The sequence below is a fragment of the Vipera berus genome, assembly GCF_964194415.1.
Source record: "Vipera berus genome assembly, chromosome: 3".
Lineage (NCBI taxonomy): Eukaryota > Metazoa > Chordata > Lepidosauria > Squamata > Viperidae > Vipera > Vipera berus.
The window spans coordinates 119,251,100-119,268,102 of NC_138204.1; the positions used below are offsets into that span (position 1 = coordinate 119,251,100).

At 43.5% G+C, this 17,003-nt stretch overlaps 1 protein-coding gene across 1 annotated transcript in view; it reads left to right on the plus strand.

Moving 5' to 3' along the window:
* OVOL2 (ovo like zinc finger 2) overlaps positions 1-17,003 on the plus strand; it is a 28,042-nt gene that overhangs the window by 9,955 nt on the left and 1,084 nt on the right. The window contains 2 exon segments of the mRNA XM_081324175.1: positions 1,644-1,813; positions 6,700-6,889. Of these exon segments, the coding sequence (XP_081180301.1) occupies positions 1,644-1,813; positions 6,700-6,889 (360 nt within the window).

The window sequence follows — 17,003 nt, forward strand, 5'->3', positions numbered from 1 at the left end:
CGCCCTCCCGCGATCAAGCGGGGGTCCTCTCCTTGCTCATCGCCCGTACAGGGTGACTTTTGACCCTTTCCAGGGTCCCCCAGCAGGACGAATTTGAATGCAAAAGATGGAGCTCATCTTCCAGTGTCAGCAGCACAGCAATGGCAAACCGGAAGTCCAGGAAAAAAAATTCTTCTGAAGGGTTCCATGACTGAAAAAGTTTGGGAACTGCTCATCTAAACTATCAGACACATCTCAATAATGCTGAAAATGATGAGATATTTCTTGGAGGAGTGATGAGTATCCACAATAGTGAAGTGCATCCTTTTCTGAAAAAGACTGGGAAATAGGGACAGCAGGGGTTCAACAAAGAGCTTTGGGGATCTGATCTGGTGATGTCAGGACCTACAGCAGAGATATTGGCAGAATTTTTCTCCAAGGCCCAACTTTCCAGCTTACAGGAATGTCTGCCACTGATTTGGAAAGCAAATGACAGAGAAGCTAATGAATATGAGACTGCTTGGAACAGCAGCTTGGAAATACTGTTCAATTTGGTAATAGGGTATTATACCTATGTCACTTATTTTTTGCAGTAGTGCTTATTAGTACCTAGGGACGTGGTGGCTCAGTGGGTTAGGACGCTGAGCTTGTTGATCAGAAGATCGGCAGTTTGACGGGTCGAATCCCGAGTGCCGCATAGCAGAGTGAGCGCCTGTTACTCATCCCAGCTTCTGCCAACCTAGCAGTTCGAAAGCACGTAAAAAATGCAAGTAGAAAAATAGGGACCACTCCGGTGGGAAGGTAACAGCGTTCCGTGCGCCTTTGGCATCTAGTCATGCCGGCCACATGACCACGGAGATGTCCTCGGACAAGCGCTGGCTCTTCGGCTTTGAAACGGAGATGAGCACCGGCCCCTAGAGTCGGAAACGACTAGCACTCGTGTGCGGGGGAACCTTTACCTTTACCTTTTATTAGTACCTGCTCTTTTCATTTGGAAGTTTAAGGGTTAATTAAATGCTGAAACAATTGCTCTGATAGTCTAACCTTTTTGACGCCAAGCCATCTACTGTTTGTATAGAAACTCTGACCATTGACTGAATCTGACAGCTGAATTATCTCTTGACTATGTTGTGCTGTTAAGTGTGGCTCATGATTTAAAGAGGAAACAGATCGGTTTTATTATGTTTTCAGACAGACACAAAGCAAGTTATAAATTAGGTGGGCTATCAGTGTATCTGTTATCTGTGTTGACTTCCTTTTGTTTCTTGGTTTCCATCCAAGAGTGGTTTTAAATTTTAAATCCCTAAATGACTTGACCAAATGTACCATCTCCACTCCTGTGTCCTTCGTGATTATCTCAAGCCATTTCACCAGAGTCTTGAAGATCAATATTAAAATAAATATTACAAGGGGTGGGCTGAGAATTTCCAAGTGATTTTAAACTTGTTTAAATGTTAAACGTTCTAGAAACAGTCACTGTATATTTATTCAAACAAGCAGTTGATAGCCTAGGACTAAACTGGAATAATTAACACAAATTGTAACTGATTCAATGTCTTTGGGATTGTACAAATAAGAAATTCAGTTAAATGTAAACAATTCAAAATCCTTTTTATTCAGAAAAAGACTATATAATTTTATGAATCTTGTAATTTCAATTCTAGGAGGGGTAAAATGTGTACTCCTGAACTATCGTAGTGAGGACAGCTGTAGTTTGGAGAGTTGTAGCAGCAGGGATGCCAAGACTACCAATAACTCAGTTCCTGAGTCTATAGAAGAAAAAAAGCTACTGGACTTGACATTGACTCATCGTACAGTCAGATCTAAAATCAAGGTAAAGATATTTTTGATTTGTAACTGGGAATATTTCTTCTACAGTATATTGCTCAGATCTGATTTGTATAGCTATTTTGGCAGAGCAGGGTTACTTCAATGATTTTGTTGAAGAGGTGTTGATAGTTGTTATTTCCTGAATAGAATTATTTGTGATACCACCACTGTATAGGCCTCATGCAGTGCTCCAAGAAATTTTCTGCAACCTGCAAGAGTAGATTTAAACAATTTTGGGTCAAATTTACTAGAGACAAGTAAGCTATAACTCTGTGAAATATATTATTAAAAAACAATATAAATGATTTTAGTAGATCATGCCTGAACAGTTTTTTGAGCATTAGGTTTTATAAAAAAACTAGAGAACTTAATAAAATAAAATATTTCATTTGAATAGTCATTGGAAGATTATCCATTATCCATTATTCCTATGCCAAACTTCAAAACGTGCTTCATCAGTAATGATTCATACAAAATATCCTTGATACCTGATTCATAAAATAACATGATCCCCCTGGTTCTGATGGAGAAATGAATTAGCTGTATTGCTTTATTTGTCTCATTTCTGAGGTCTGCTCTAGAAGATCTATAAGTAACTGGAAGCATAGGTGATGCAAAATAATTTGATAATGAAAATCACATCCTCTCCCCAACTTAATGAATTGTTGCAACACCTCACTGAAACAAATCTGGTTATCTCTGTGATGATTGATTTCAGTATTGTCATTCAAAGAATAGTTATATTCTATATACAGTGACCATACAACTTATCATAAAGGACAATCTTTATTTCAGAAAGCTGACTTTATTTATTTTTCAAAAATTCTGTCCTTTATTTAATATTTAGTTTACAGATGGTACCACTTAATGCGCAATCTTCACACACGTGGAAAATATGGAGTTGACTTGTGTTTTTAAGATAAATGTACATATGCTGTTTGAACTCACCTATTTTTATTAGAATATGAATATTTGTAAATTTTCTTGATTTCGCTCTTAAAGATTTTTGTACAACACAGTTATAACATACACTTTTTTTAATCCATCTGAATATCTTTCAGATTTGTCATTTAATTTTTCCAAGAAAATATAGTCACCATAGCTATATAGCACAACAAATTTCCAATTTAAATTCCTGAGGGTTTTGCTGAAGAGAAAGAATAATCAGAAGTTGGAGATGTGGGTAGAGGGACAGGTCTCAAAGAAATATGAAATCCCAGCCCAAGGAAATTCTCCAAATTTTACAGTGACAGACAATACTATCTGTTGCCACAGAAGGAAAATATTAATATTCTACATATACTTCATACAGTTTATATTATACTTTATACAGCTTAGATCACCATGTGTCAAAACTCTAAACTTCTTAGAATGCAATGCTATCTCTTCTTCTTCTTCTTCCAAATGATTCTATCATCCAAACCTTAGCAGAGAACTCTTATTCTCTTGGTTTTTTTAGCCTTCCATCTGTCTAAACTCAAGAGCTAAGTATTCTTCCAATTTCTTTCCACTTGACTTTTGTTAGTAATTTAGAACAGCCATAATCTGAAAGTCAAGTTGTATCAATTATCTGAAAAATAAGATAAAAAATGAAAGAGAGAAGAAGGGAGGGAGTTGAAATTATTTAGGGATGAGCTGTTGAAGGCTACACTGAGTATGATATGAGCACCAGTACTGTATGTTCACTTAAAGTCTCCAGTTTAGAAAATCCAGCTTGCATAGATATGAGCATGCTTGAAATAAAACTCGCACTCGTTACCTCCCGTATAGATTACTGTAATGCTCTCTACATGGGGCTGCCCTTGAAGACCACCCGGAGGCTTCAGCTGGTGCAGAATGCAGCTGCACGGGTTGTGATGGGAGCACCCCGATACTCCCATATTACACCCCTCCTGCGTGAGCTGCATTGGCTACCAGTTGCCCTCCGGGTGAGATTTAAGGTGCTGGTACTTACCTTTAAAGCCCTACATGGCTTAGGCCCGGGATACTTGCAGGACCATCTGCTGCCGGGAACAAATTCCCATCGTCCAGTACGCTCACACAGAGAAGGCCTCCTCAGGGTACCGTCAGCTAGGCAATGTCGGCTGGCGACCCCCAGGGGGAGGGCCTTCTCTGTGGGAGCGCCAGTCCTATGGAATCAGCTCCCCCCTGAGCTTCGGATGGCCCAAAACCTCCTATCCTTTCGCCGCGGCCTCAAAACACTCCTGTTCCACCAGGCTGACCTGGACTGACAGGCATTTTAATTAATTTATATTTAGAATTTTTAATTTATTTTTTAATTCTTTAATTTTAATTTATTGCACAGATGATTTCAATTTTATTTTTATCTTGATTTCTGTACTTATTATATGTTTTGTTGTTAGCCGCCCTGAGTCCTTCGGGAGATAGGGCGGGATATAAATCCCATCAATCAATCAATAAATAAATAAATAAGGTTGCACTTGTGGCATGCCAGCCAAAATGTGACAAAGCCTCTTTGCAAATGCACTGCTTCATTATCTATATCGGCACTTTCCCAGTGCCTTACCTCTCCTCCATATCAGGTCCCTCCTCAGGGTGCAATTCTTCCCTAATATTTCTGCAATCCTTACATGCAATCACTTGCACTATGCCTTCTTCTTGTCTGCAATTGCATGGGTGTTTGCCACATCCATGTAAGCCAAAATCTTATACTACAACTTGAGAGATCAATTTCCAATTTAGTTGGTTTCCCCTCCTTTGCTGTGTTTACTATTTACATGCCTCTATGCAGAATTTTGCCACGTTTTAGTAGTAGCTATGAAGGAATTCATCTGGATGCCTGTATATTTTTGCAAGTATATGATGGATTTATGGGATATTAGTGTATAAAATTCACATTATGCTAGAACATGCCCAATTCTTTCAACAAAATCCGATCCACATAGCGTCTAGTGTTATTAATAAATGTTCATTCTAATTTATTCAGTATATATGATCTTTATTTGATTGAGCAATTATAATAATATATACTTCATTAGAAGAAGCTGGTAAAATACCGGATCACATAGTTTATTCAACATTAAACAATTATTTTATATTTGAATTTGTTGCTGTCAGTAGTTTTATTTTTATTACCATCATTTCATCAATATCATTAAAATTGTATTATTTTGCTTTATTTTTCTTTTTTCTGGTATTTAGTAAAGCACAATAACCAAAACTTGCTTTTTTCTTTTGCTTTTGTTTTATCAACTGTGATTTAAACACTGAGCAGTTGACCTTTACTGATCTCAGAAAATGAGCAAGGTTACACCTTGAATGGAGGATAGCTGAAACTTTCATAGTTGAGCGTTGTAAAAAAAATCTCTTTTGGAAGAATAGAATAGAGCTGGAAGGGACCTTGGAGGTCCTCTAGTCCAGCCCCCTGCTCGAGCAAGAGAACCTATACAATTTCAGACAAGTGACTGTCTAGTCTCTTCTTTAAAATCTCCAGTGATGGAGCACTCACGATTTCTGAAGGCAAGCTGTTCCACTGGTTAATTGCCCTGTCAAGAAGCTTCTCCTTAATTCCAGGTTGCTTCTCTCTTTGGTCAGTTTCCAACCATTGTTTCTTGTCTTGCCCTCTGGTGCTTGGGAAATAGTTTGACCTCTTCTTCTTTGTGGCAGCCCCTCAAATACTGGAATATTGCTATCATGTCACCCCTATTTCTTCTTTTCTTTAGACTAGCCAAAACCAAGTCCTGCAGCCGTTCTTCATATGTTTTAGTCTCCAGGCCTTGGATCATTTTAGTTGCTCTTCTCTGAACTTTTCCCAAGGTCTCAACATCTTTTTTGTAGTATGGTGACCAAAACTGGTTCCAGTATTTCAGGTGTGGTCTTACTAGGGTTTTATAAAGCGGTACTAATACTTTGTGTTGATTCTATGCCTCTGTTTATACAACCCAGGATTGTATTAGCTTTTTTGGCGGCGGCTGCACACTGCACACGATCAAGTGATCGTCCACTAGGACTCCAAAGTCCCTCTCACAGTTACTGTTTTTGAGCCAGGTCTAGCCTAATCTGTACTTATACTTTTGGTTTTTCCTGCCTAAATGTAAAACTTTGCTTTTCTCCATATTAAAGCTCATTTTGTTGGATAGGGCCCATTGTTGAAGTTTGTCAAGATCTTTTGGGATCCTGAGCTTGTCTTCTGGGGTGTTGGCTATTCCTGCCAGTTTGATGTCATCTGCAAATTTGATGAGCTCCCCTTCAATTCCCTCATCTACGTGATTAATGAAGATATTGAAGAGTATTGGGCCTAAGACGGAACCTTGTGGTACCCCTCTGCTTACGTCTCTCCATGTGGATGTAGTACCATTGCGGACTACTCACCGAGTACAGTTTGTCAGCCAGCTACAGATCCATCTGATGGTGTTGTTGTCAATCCCACCTTTTTCTACCTTACTAAGCAGCAGGTTTTGGTCTACTTTGTCAAATGCCTTGCTGAAGTCTAAGTATACTACTATGTCCACAGCGTTTCACTGGACTAGAAGATCTCCAAGGTCCCCTCCAGTTCTATTCTATTCTATTCTATTCTATTCTATTCTATTCTATTCTATTCTATTCTATTCTATTCTATTCTATTCTATTCTATTCTATTCTATTCTATTCTATTCATTTGGAAGAAGACAGTGGCAAATCATAATGACAGAAATGACCTGGTGGAGTCACCACAGTCTAGCTTGACTTGAAAGCATATTTACTTATATAAGGAAATTGTCAGGCTGCTTGCAGAAACATAGTTGACTACATTCAATTTAGTTCATTGAAAGTTCTTCAGCTTGGTCTATGTCAGACATATTTTAGTACAAACCAGATTTGTATACCTGAGAACCTCATCATTTCGTTCATTCATTTAGTCTAATATTGTAATTTATTTTCTTTTCACAGTTCACCACTGGTACCTATGATGATCCCTTTATACACAATTGTGGATTGTGTGGCAAAGGATTTCGCTTGCAACGTATGCTCAACCGTCATATAAAATGTCATAGTGAAGTAAAGAGACATTTGTGTACTTTCTGTGGGAAAGGTTTTAATGACACCTTTGATCTGAAAAGACATGTAAGGACACATACAGGTAGGAAGAAATGTTTAATGAAAGATGTTTGCAAGAAATGGACTGGGCTTTGAATGTCTTGTATCGGTGATATTATTTAGCCTTATTTTTTAAAAGAAAAAAAGCTTTCTGTGATAACCAATAAAACAGCAAGAATGGGTTTCATTCCTCTATCAGCCTTGTAAAGTAAACCAAACTAAAAGCAAACATTGCATATTTATTTATTTATTTATTTATTTATTTATTTATTTATTTATTTAGATTTATATACCGCCCTTTTCCTGAGAGACTCAGGGCGATTTACAGGGAAAATTAAAACAGTACAATATATACAGGTTAAAATAAAATTAAATTAAATAACCCCCAAATAATTAAAATTAAAACCTTAACCCCAAACCCTCAGTCCAGGCCGGCAAGCTCAAATAGCCAAGTTTTTAAGTCCCGGCGAAACGAGCGAAAGTCGGGGGCCATCCGTAGTTCCACAGGCAGCTGATTCCAAAGGGCAGGCGCGCCCACCGAGAATGCTCTCACCCTTGGGGCCGCCAGCCAGCACTCCCTGACCGGCGGCACCCTGAGGAGGCCCTCCCTGTGGAAGCGCACAGAACGATGGGAAGTTGATGCTGGCAGCAGGTGCTCCCGAAGATAGTCCGGACCCATGGCATTTAGGGCTCTATAGGTCATCACCAGCACCTTGAATCTCACCCGGAGGGCAACTGGAAGCCAATGCAGCTCGTGGAGAAGAGGCGTTACATGGGAGTATTGGGAAACCCCCATCACAACTCGCGCGGCTGCATTCTGCACCAGCTGAAGCCTCCGAGTGGTCCTCAAGGGCAGCCCCATGTAGAGAGCATTGCAGTAGTCTATCCGGGAGGTCACAAGCGCATGAGTGACTGTACGTAGGGTGTCTCGGTCCAGATAGGGCCGCAACTGGCGCACCAGGCGAACCTGGGCAAAAGCCCCCCTGGCCACGGCTCCTATATGATCTTCCAAACTGAGCCGTGAGTCCAGGAGGACGCCCAAGTTGCGGGCCCTATCTACGGGGGGGGGTAACACCTCACCTCCCATAATTAACGATGGAATAGACTGGTTAATCCGAGATGCCAGTATGCACAGCCACTCAGTCTTGGCGGGATGAAGTCGAAGCCTGTTTCTCCCCATCCAGACCCGGACCGCCTCCAGGCAACGGGACATCATGTCGAGGGCATCACTGGGTTGGTTCGGGGTGGAGAGAAAAAGCTGGGTATCATCAGCGTACTGATGATACCCCACCCCAAAACCACGAATGATCTCACCCAGCGGCTTCATATAGATGTTGAACAAGAGGGGAGAGAGGACCGACCCCTGAGGAACTCCACAAACGAGAGGCCTCGGGGCCGACCTCTGCCCTCCTGCCAACACTGACTGCGAGCGGCCCAGGAGGTAGGAGGAGAACCACTGTAGAACAGTGCCCCCCACTCCCAACCCCCTGAGACACTGCAGCAAGATACCATGGTCGATGGTATCGAAAGCCACTGAGAGGTCTAAGAGGACTAGGACAGAGGAACAACCCCTGTCCCAAGCCCGCCAGAGATCATTCACCAGGGCGACCAATGCCGTCTCTGTGCTGTACCCGGGCCTGAAGCCCGATTGGTACGGGTCCAGATAGTCAGTTTCCTCCAGGAACAGAGGGAGCTGACGTGCCACCACGTTCTCAACAACCTTCGCTACAAAGCGAAGGTTGGAGACAGGACGATAGTTGTTCAAAACAGCTGGATCCAGGACAGGCTTCTTGAGGAGGGGCCTCACCACCGCCTCCTTCAAGGCGGCAGGGAAGCTACCCTCCCTCAAGGAAGCAGTTATTACTGCATGGATCCAGCCTCGTGTCCCCTCCCGAGCTGCATACACCAGCCAGGAGGGGCATGGGTCCAACAAACACATGGTGGAACTCAGCCTCCCCATGATCCTGTCCACCTCTTCCGGAGTCACAGGATCGAATTCATCCCAGATAATATTTCCAAGACTGCTCGTCTCCCCCCCGTCCGGCTCTGCCCAGTCGGAGTCCAGACCGGCCCGGATGTGAGCAATTTTATCTATCAGATGCTGACTAAACTCCTCAGCCCGCCCCTGCAAGGGCTCCTCCCTCACCTCCTGATTAAGGAGGGAGCGAGTGACCCTAAACAGGGCGGCCAGGCGATTATCTGTGGAAGCGATGAGGGCAGCGAAGTAGTTAGACTTTGCTGCCTCCATCACGGCGAGATAAGACCTCGTTGAGGTTCTTAACCGCAATCGATCAGATTTGGACCAGCTGGATCTCCAACAGCTCTCCAGACCCTGTCTCCAGCGCTTCATCTCCCGGAGCTCCACAGAAAACCATGGAGTCCAACCTTTAGGCATAGGCCTAAAGGTACTTTTATTAGAACAGCTATTGTAATAGAATCTTGCAAGTTTGAATATACTTCCTCTCCTCCCTCTTTTGACTTTACATGAATAGGGGGAGGGCTATCTGAGGCATTTTATTTGGTCTAGGGCTAGGCCACGGGTGTTAAACTCGCCACGTCATGTGTTGCAACATATTGTGACTCTTTTTGCATTGCTGGCAATGGGTTGGGCGCAGTTTCGGTATGATGAAACCGGCCCGTGGGCCCACAGTTTGACACCCGTAGGCTCAAACAATGTTTTTTCTGATCATTGCTTTGGTAACAGATCTTCCCTCTGTGCTTCATGACCATTTTCTATGTTCTCTATCTCCAACTACTGCTAGCTGAGAATTTGAGTAAAAAGACTGCTTTGTCCATATGTTCAGAATCTAAGGGGATATTTTTGTAGTTCAGGATAAATTTTGAATTCTTGTAACTCATGTTGTATTATCAATAAAAGTATCCAGGGATTGTCTTTTGTTGGCTTCTTCGATTGATTTTTATTTTTCCAGGCTCCCAACTTTTATTTAATGACCTTTAGTTTTGCATTTTTTTATTATTAATGCTCCCAATGATTATTTTTGAATTTCTTCTAGTAACCCCAGGCATTTTCAGTCATTTCCAGCATCACCTTTCAAAAGCATCAATTTTCTTCTTTCACAAGATAGCTTTGATAATGTTGGTCAGTTTGAAGTAGCTACATGTCAATATTTTGTCTAGGTCTATCATATCATTCTCCTAAATAGCAGGTATCTGCTTAATTCAGGGCTACAATCACCATCAGTCTAAGTTAATAAACTCAGGAAGATAAAAAAAAATCTGATACTATTTTTGCTCTTTTTGCATTGGGTTGACAATCATTTTTTAAAATACTGAGGAGCAGACCTCTGCTTTTGCACTCTTCTTTACACCTTCAAAATGAGATTTCCTAGGTCTTCTAATTTCCCACCATCAAAATGGCATTATCAGCATATCTCAAACTGTTAATAATCAAAAGCCTTTCTACAAAATAAGATGTCCTTTTAGAATTCCCTTACCTTTGGTGTTATCCATTAGATCAGTGTTTTTCAACCACTGTTCCGCGGCACACTAGTGTGCCGCGAGATGTTGCCTGGTGTGCCATGGGAAAAATTGAAAAGTAATTATAAAATACTTTCTTTGTGTTTATTTGATTCCTATTCAAGAGAATTACTTTATATATAGTCAATATAGGCACAGAGTTAAATTTTTTAACATTTTCTAATGGTGGAGTGCCTCGTGATTTTTTTCATGAAACAAGTGTGCCTTTGCCCAAAAAAGGTTGAAAAACACTGCATTAGATGTTAGCATTGTGATTGTGCGTGTCCTTGTCCCTTTTGAACCCAGCTTTTATATCTGGCAGTTCTTGATTAATGTTATTGAAGTTTGGATTACAAAAATTATCATTGTCTTACTAGTATGTCAAGTAAAGGCAGTTGTTTAGTAATTTATATTAGTAGTTCACATTGATAGTTAAATGCAAAAACAATTGCTTTCCACAAAACCTCAGAGAACAGTGAGAATATTTCTTTTTGCTTTTTTTTCACGAACCATTTTGGAATAAATATACTTCCTTCTTTTCCTGGGCTCAATATTACGCCTGTTTTTCTATGTAGGCAGAGGCTGCAAAATTATGCCTAATTGTTGCTTCTAATATTTCCTGTGTAGGAGTAGTCCTCAGCTTACATCCATTCGTTCAGTCACTGTTCATAGTTATGGCAACGCTGAAAAAATGGACATACGATTGGTCTTTGAAGTTCCTGCCATCACAGCACCTGTGGTCACGATTGTGATCTACACACTCAGGTGCCTTATTCACAATGATGATGTTGCAGAGAACTGCAGTCAAGTGATTGCCATTTGCAGTCTTCCCTGCCAGCTTTCTATAAGCTTCTCCCATGGGGAAGTTGGTACAGAAGGCTGCAAGTCACTCTGGTAAGTCACTCCCATGATTTCTCTCGCCTGCAGCACCCCTGCTACCTGCACATGGTCTCTACCAGCCCTCCCACTTCTTCTGATTGCTGCGCAGCCTGCGCCATCTACCTAGGATCTCCCCGGACTCTCATATGGCCTGTGCTGGTACTCCTCCATGGTCTAGCCCAGGGGTAGGCAACCTCAGCTCTTTTATGACTCATGGACTTCAACTCCCAGAATTCCTGAGTCAGCTATGCTGACTCAGGAATTCTGGGAGTTGAAGTCCATGAGTCATAAAAGAGCCGAGGTTGCCTACCCTAGGTCTAGCCCAACCATCTCAGGGCCTTCTTCCAACTTGTGTGTGGCCTGCGCAGGCTCTCCCCACCTAGCACCAGCCCTGCTCCAACTTCCTCCAACTCATGGGTGGCCTGTGCCAGCCTTCCCAAGATCTCCTCCACTCTCCCTCATACACATACCGAGCAGATCCCAAGCTTCTGACCTGGGACTCTTCCCACTTAAGGGCTACAATAGCAGCTAGGACTTCTGGGAATGTCATTGCTAAGCAAAGCCGTTACATGACATTGTGCTTTACAATTATAATCATAATTATAATAGTAAAGTTGGAAGGGACCTTGGAGGTCATCTAGTCCAACCCCCTGCTCAGGCTGGAAACCCTATACCATTTCAGACAAATGGCTGTCCAGTCTCTTCTTAAAAACTTCCAGTGTTGGAGCATTCACAGCTTCTGGAGGCAGGTTGTTCCACTGGTTAATTGTTCTAACTATCAGGTAGTTTCTCCTTAGTTCTAGGTTGCTTCTCCTCCTTGATTAGTTTCCATCCGTTGCTTCTTGTCCTGCCTTTGGGCAGTTTGAAGAATAGCTTGACTCCCTCTTCGTGGCAGCCCCTGAGATATTGGAAGACTGCTATTATGTCACCCCTAGTCCTTCTCTTCATTAAACTAGACCACGGGTCGGCAACCCGCGGCTCCGGAGCCGCATGCGGCTCTTTGAGCCGTCTCCTGCGGCTCCCAGCCGCCCGGTGCACGCGCACCTCTTCGAACGGGCAGTGGTGCGCGCGCACCTCTCCAAATGGAGAGTGGCACCGCCCGTTTGGAGAGGTGCGCGCGCACCTCCCCAAATGGGCGGAGGTGCGCGCGCACCTCCCCAAACCTTTGGAGAGGTGCGCGCGTACCTCCGCGCGAACGGGCCGCGGCGTCGCTCTTTGAGGAAGCTGCCGCGGCCCGTCTGCAAAGCTGCCGAAAGCGGCAGCTTTGCAATTGTGCCACGGCAGCTTCCTCAAAGAGCGACGCCGCGGCCCGTTCCGAGAGGTGCGCGCGCACCTCCCCGAATGGGCGGAGCTGCGCGCGCACCTCCCCAAACCTTTGGAGAGGTGCGCGCGTACCTCCGCGCGAACGGGCCGCGGCGTCGTTCTTTGAGGAAGCTGCCGCGGCCCGTCTGCAAAGCTGCCGAAAGCGGCAGCTTTGCAATTGTGCCACGGCAGCTTCCTCAAAGAGCGACGCCGCGGCCCGTTCCGAGAGGTGCGCGCGCACCTCCCCGAATGGGCGGAGCTGCGCGCGCACCTCCCCAAACCTTTGGAGAGGTGCGCGCGTACCTCCGCGCGAACGGGCCGCGGCGTCGTTCTTTGAGGAAGCTGTCGCGGCGCGTCTGCAAAGCTGCCGAAAGCGGCAGCTTTGCAGATGGGCCACGGCAGCTTCCTCAAAGAGCGACGCCGCGGCCCGTTCCGAGAGGTGCGCGCGCACCTCCCCGAATGGGCGGAGCTGCGCGCGCACCTCCCCAAACCTTTGGAGAGGTGCGCGCGTACCTCCGCGCGAATGGGCCGCGGCGTCGTTCTTTGAGGAAGCTGCCGCGGCCCATCTGCAAAGCTGCCGAAAGCGGCAGCTTTGCAGATGGGCCACGGCAGCTTCCTCAAAGAGCGACGCCGCGGCCCGTTCCGAGAGGTGCGCGCGCACCTCCCCGAATGGGCGGAGCTGCGCGCGCACCTCCCCAAACCTTTGGAGAGGTGCGCGCGTACCTCCGCGCGAACGGGCCGCGGCGTCGCTCTTTGAGGAAGCTGCTGCGGCCCGTCTGCAAAGCTGCCGAAAGCGGCAGCTTTGCAGATGGGCCACGGCAGCTTCCTCAAAGAGCGACGCCGCGGCCCGTTCCGAGAGGTGCGCGCGCACCTCTCCGAACGACCGGAGGTGCGCGCGCACCTCCCCAAACCTTTGGAGAGGTGCGCGCGCACCTCCCCAAACCTTTGGAGAGGTGCGCGCGTACCACCGGGCGAACGGGCAGCGGTGCCGCTCTTTGAGGAAGCTGCCGCGGCCCGTCTGCAAAGCTGCCGAAAGCGGCAGCTTTGCAGACGGGCCGTCGCCGTCGGGCAACCGGGAACCGGTTCCATCTCACTTTTTAAAAAAATGGCAACCGTGTGCGTCCGCGCATGCGCAAAAAACTGTTTTGCGCATGCACAAAACATTTTTTGCGCATGCGCGTGCATGGACACACGCACGCGGCTCCCAGTTTTTTTAATTTGTGATGGAACCGGTTCCCGGTGACTCTTTTCCTTTTTTAGGTTGCCGACCCCTGAACTAGACATACCCAATTCCAGCAATCTTTCCTTATATGTTTTAGCTTCCAGTCCCCTAATCATCTTTGTTGCTCCTCTCTGTACTCTTTCCAGAGTCTCAACATCTTTTTTACATCGTGGTGACCAAAATTGGATGCAGTAGTCCAAGTGTGACCTTACCAAGGCATTGTAAAGTGGTATTAATACTTCACGTGATCTTGATTCTATCCCTCTGTTAATGCAGACTAGCACTGTGTTGGCTTTTTTGGCAGCTGCAGCAGACTGCTGGCTTATATTTAAGTGATTGTCCACTAGGACTCCGAGATCCCTCTCACAGTTACTACTATTGAGCAAGGTACCCCCTATACTATACCTGTACATTTGGTTTTTCTTGCCTAAATGTAGAACCTTACTTTTTTCACCATTGAATTTCATTTTATTAGATAGCGCCCAGTGTTCATGTCTGTCCAGATCCTCCTGTATCTTAAGCCTGTCTTCTGGAGTGTTGGCTACTATATTGCTTAGTGATGGGAATTCTAGTCCCAATTGGCATCATAACTTGAAGACTATCTTTATATGTGCATCTACTGTATAATGTATACAGCATTTGGTCTTTTTCCTCTGTGGCTTTGGTGATTAATAGCACCCAGCATGTCTGTTCCACTTAATTTTGTGAACCTAGAATGAAAAATCAGGGATCAATGTATTTGTTTCTAGGTGTCATTATTCTCTATATCAAAACATGAAACGCATTCTTAATTTTTATGCTATTACTTCATTCAAGAGATCTTGAGTTTTGCTCAGTTGAAAAACAGGGTACTTAGAACAATTCCAGTGGGGCTATTTGATCTTAAACTTGGAACATTTTCTTTTCAGATTTGGGCAGGAAAACCTCACTACAATATGAAAATTTTGTATATAGACAATTCAAAATCTGTGTCAAAAGTTAAATTCTGTGAATTTTTGTGTCAATCATCGATATCTTTCTTATCTGTGCCCGCAATATTTACTATGTTGCCTAATATTGTTCTGTGCCTCAAGGGAGCTATGGAGTTAATGAATGCCGCAAACTCCTGTTATTCAGCCATATAGCTGATGGCTGTCTCATAAATAGGCATGTTTTATCTTTCCCGGATTTCTTAATCATTCTCATTGCTTTTAAAGTTATGACAAAAGAAAAGGGAAAGGTACAAAACACAAACATAATTGTGATAGAAATTCATACATTGTCAAATAAAAATATTAAAAGTGTTTTTAATAAAAGAAGTGAAAAAACAGAAAAAGTGAAAAAAGGATCAATATTATTACAATTACAGTTACAATTCTGTATATAATCTAATCCAAATGGTATATATGTACATACGTATTTATTTCTAATACACTTATAAACTATTATGTTTTAAAACTATTGTATTTTGTACTATATTTCATTATAGTTGTCCATAAAAGTCTATGTCTATAGGCAATCTGCTCTTAAGTGGCAAGGGAAGTCAGGTCTTCAATCCACTGAGTGAATGGGGCCCCACACTTAGCTTTCCAATGCTGCAATATCAGTTTTTTAAGCCATAATAAGGCACAGAGAAACCATTTACAGTAGGGAAAAAATTATTTGATCCCCTGCTGATTTTATACATTTGCCCACTGACAAAGAAATGATCATTCTATAATTTTAATCATAGATTTAACAGTAAGAGACAGAATCACAAAAAAAATCTAGAAAAACGCATTTCAAAAAAGTTATAAATTGATTTGCATTTTAATGAGTGAAATAAGTATTTGACCCCGTCACAAAACATGATTAGTACTTGGTGGCAAAACCCTTGTTGGCAATCACAGAGGTCAGACATTTCTTGTAGTTGGCCACCAGGTTTGCACACATCTTAGGAGGGATTTTGTCCCACTACTCTTTGCAGATCCTCTCCAAGTCATTAAGGTTTTGAGGCCGACGTTTGGCAGCTCAAACCTTCAGCTCCCTCCACAGATTTTCTATGGGATTAAGGTCTGGAGACTGGCTAGGCCACTCCAGGAGTTTAATGTACTTCTTCTTGAGCCACTCCTTTCTTGCCTTGGCCATGTGTTTTGGGTCATTGCCATGCTGGAATACCCATCCACGACCCATTTTCAATGTCCTGGCTGAGGGAAGGAGGTTTTCACCCAAGATTTGACGGTACATCACCCTGTCCATTGTCCCTTTGATGTGGTGAAGTTGTCCTGTTCCCTTAGCAGAACCCCCCCCCCACGAATCATAATGTTTCTACCTCCATGTTTGATGGTGGGGATGATGTTCTTGGTTGCATTCCTCCTCCAAACACGTTGAGTTGAGCTGATGTCAAAGAGTTTTGGTCTCATCTGACCACAACACTTTCACCCAGTTCTCCTCTGAATCATTCAGATGTTCATTGGCAAACTTCAGACGGGCCTGTACGTGTGTTTTCTTGAGCAGGGGGACTTTGCGGGTGCAGCAGTATTTCAGTCCTTCACGGCATAATGTATTACCAATTGTTTCCTTGGTGACCATGGTCCCAGCTGCCTTGAGATCATTGACAAGATCCTCCCATGTAGTTCTGGGCTGATTCCTCATTGCTCTCATGATCATTGAAACCCAACGAGGTGAGTTTTTCGATGGAGCCCCAGACCGAGGGAGATTGACAGTTATTTTGTGTTTCTTCCATTTGTGAATAATCACATCAACAGTTGTCATCTTCTCACCAAGCTGCTTGATGATTGTAGCCCATTCCAGCCTTGTGTAGGTCTACAATCTTGTCCCTGACATCCTTGAACAGTTCTTTGGTCTTGGCCATGGTGGAGAGTTTGGAATCTGATTGCTTCTGTGGACAGGTGTCTTTTATACAGGTAACAAGCTGAGATTAGGAGCACTCCCTTTAAGAGAGTGTTCTTAATCTCAGCTTGTTACCTGTATAAAAGACACCTGGGAGCCAGAAATCTTGCTGATTGATAGGGGATCAAATATTTATTTCACTCATTAAAATGCAAATCAATTTATAACTTTTTTGAAATACATTTTTCTGGATTTTTTTGTTGTTATTTTGTCTCTCACTGTTAAAATAAACCTACCATTAAAATTATAGACTGATCATTTCTTTGTCAGTAGGCAAACATATAAAATCAGCAGGGGATCAAATAATTTTTCCCCTCACTGTACATTGTCCAGTGTCAAATTCCATGTGCTAGTTATGTCATGCAAGAGAATGTTATCTTCTGAAAATGTTAGCTTTTATTGCACA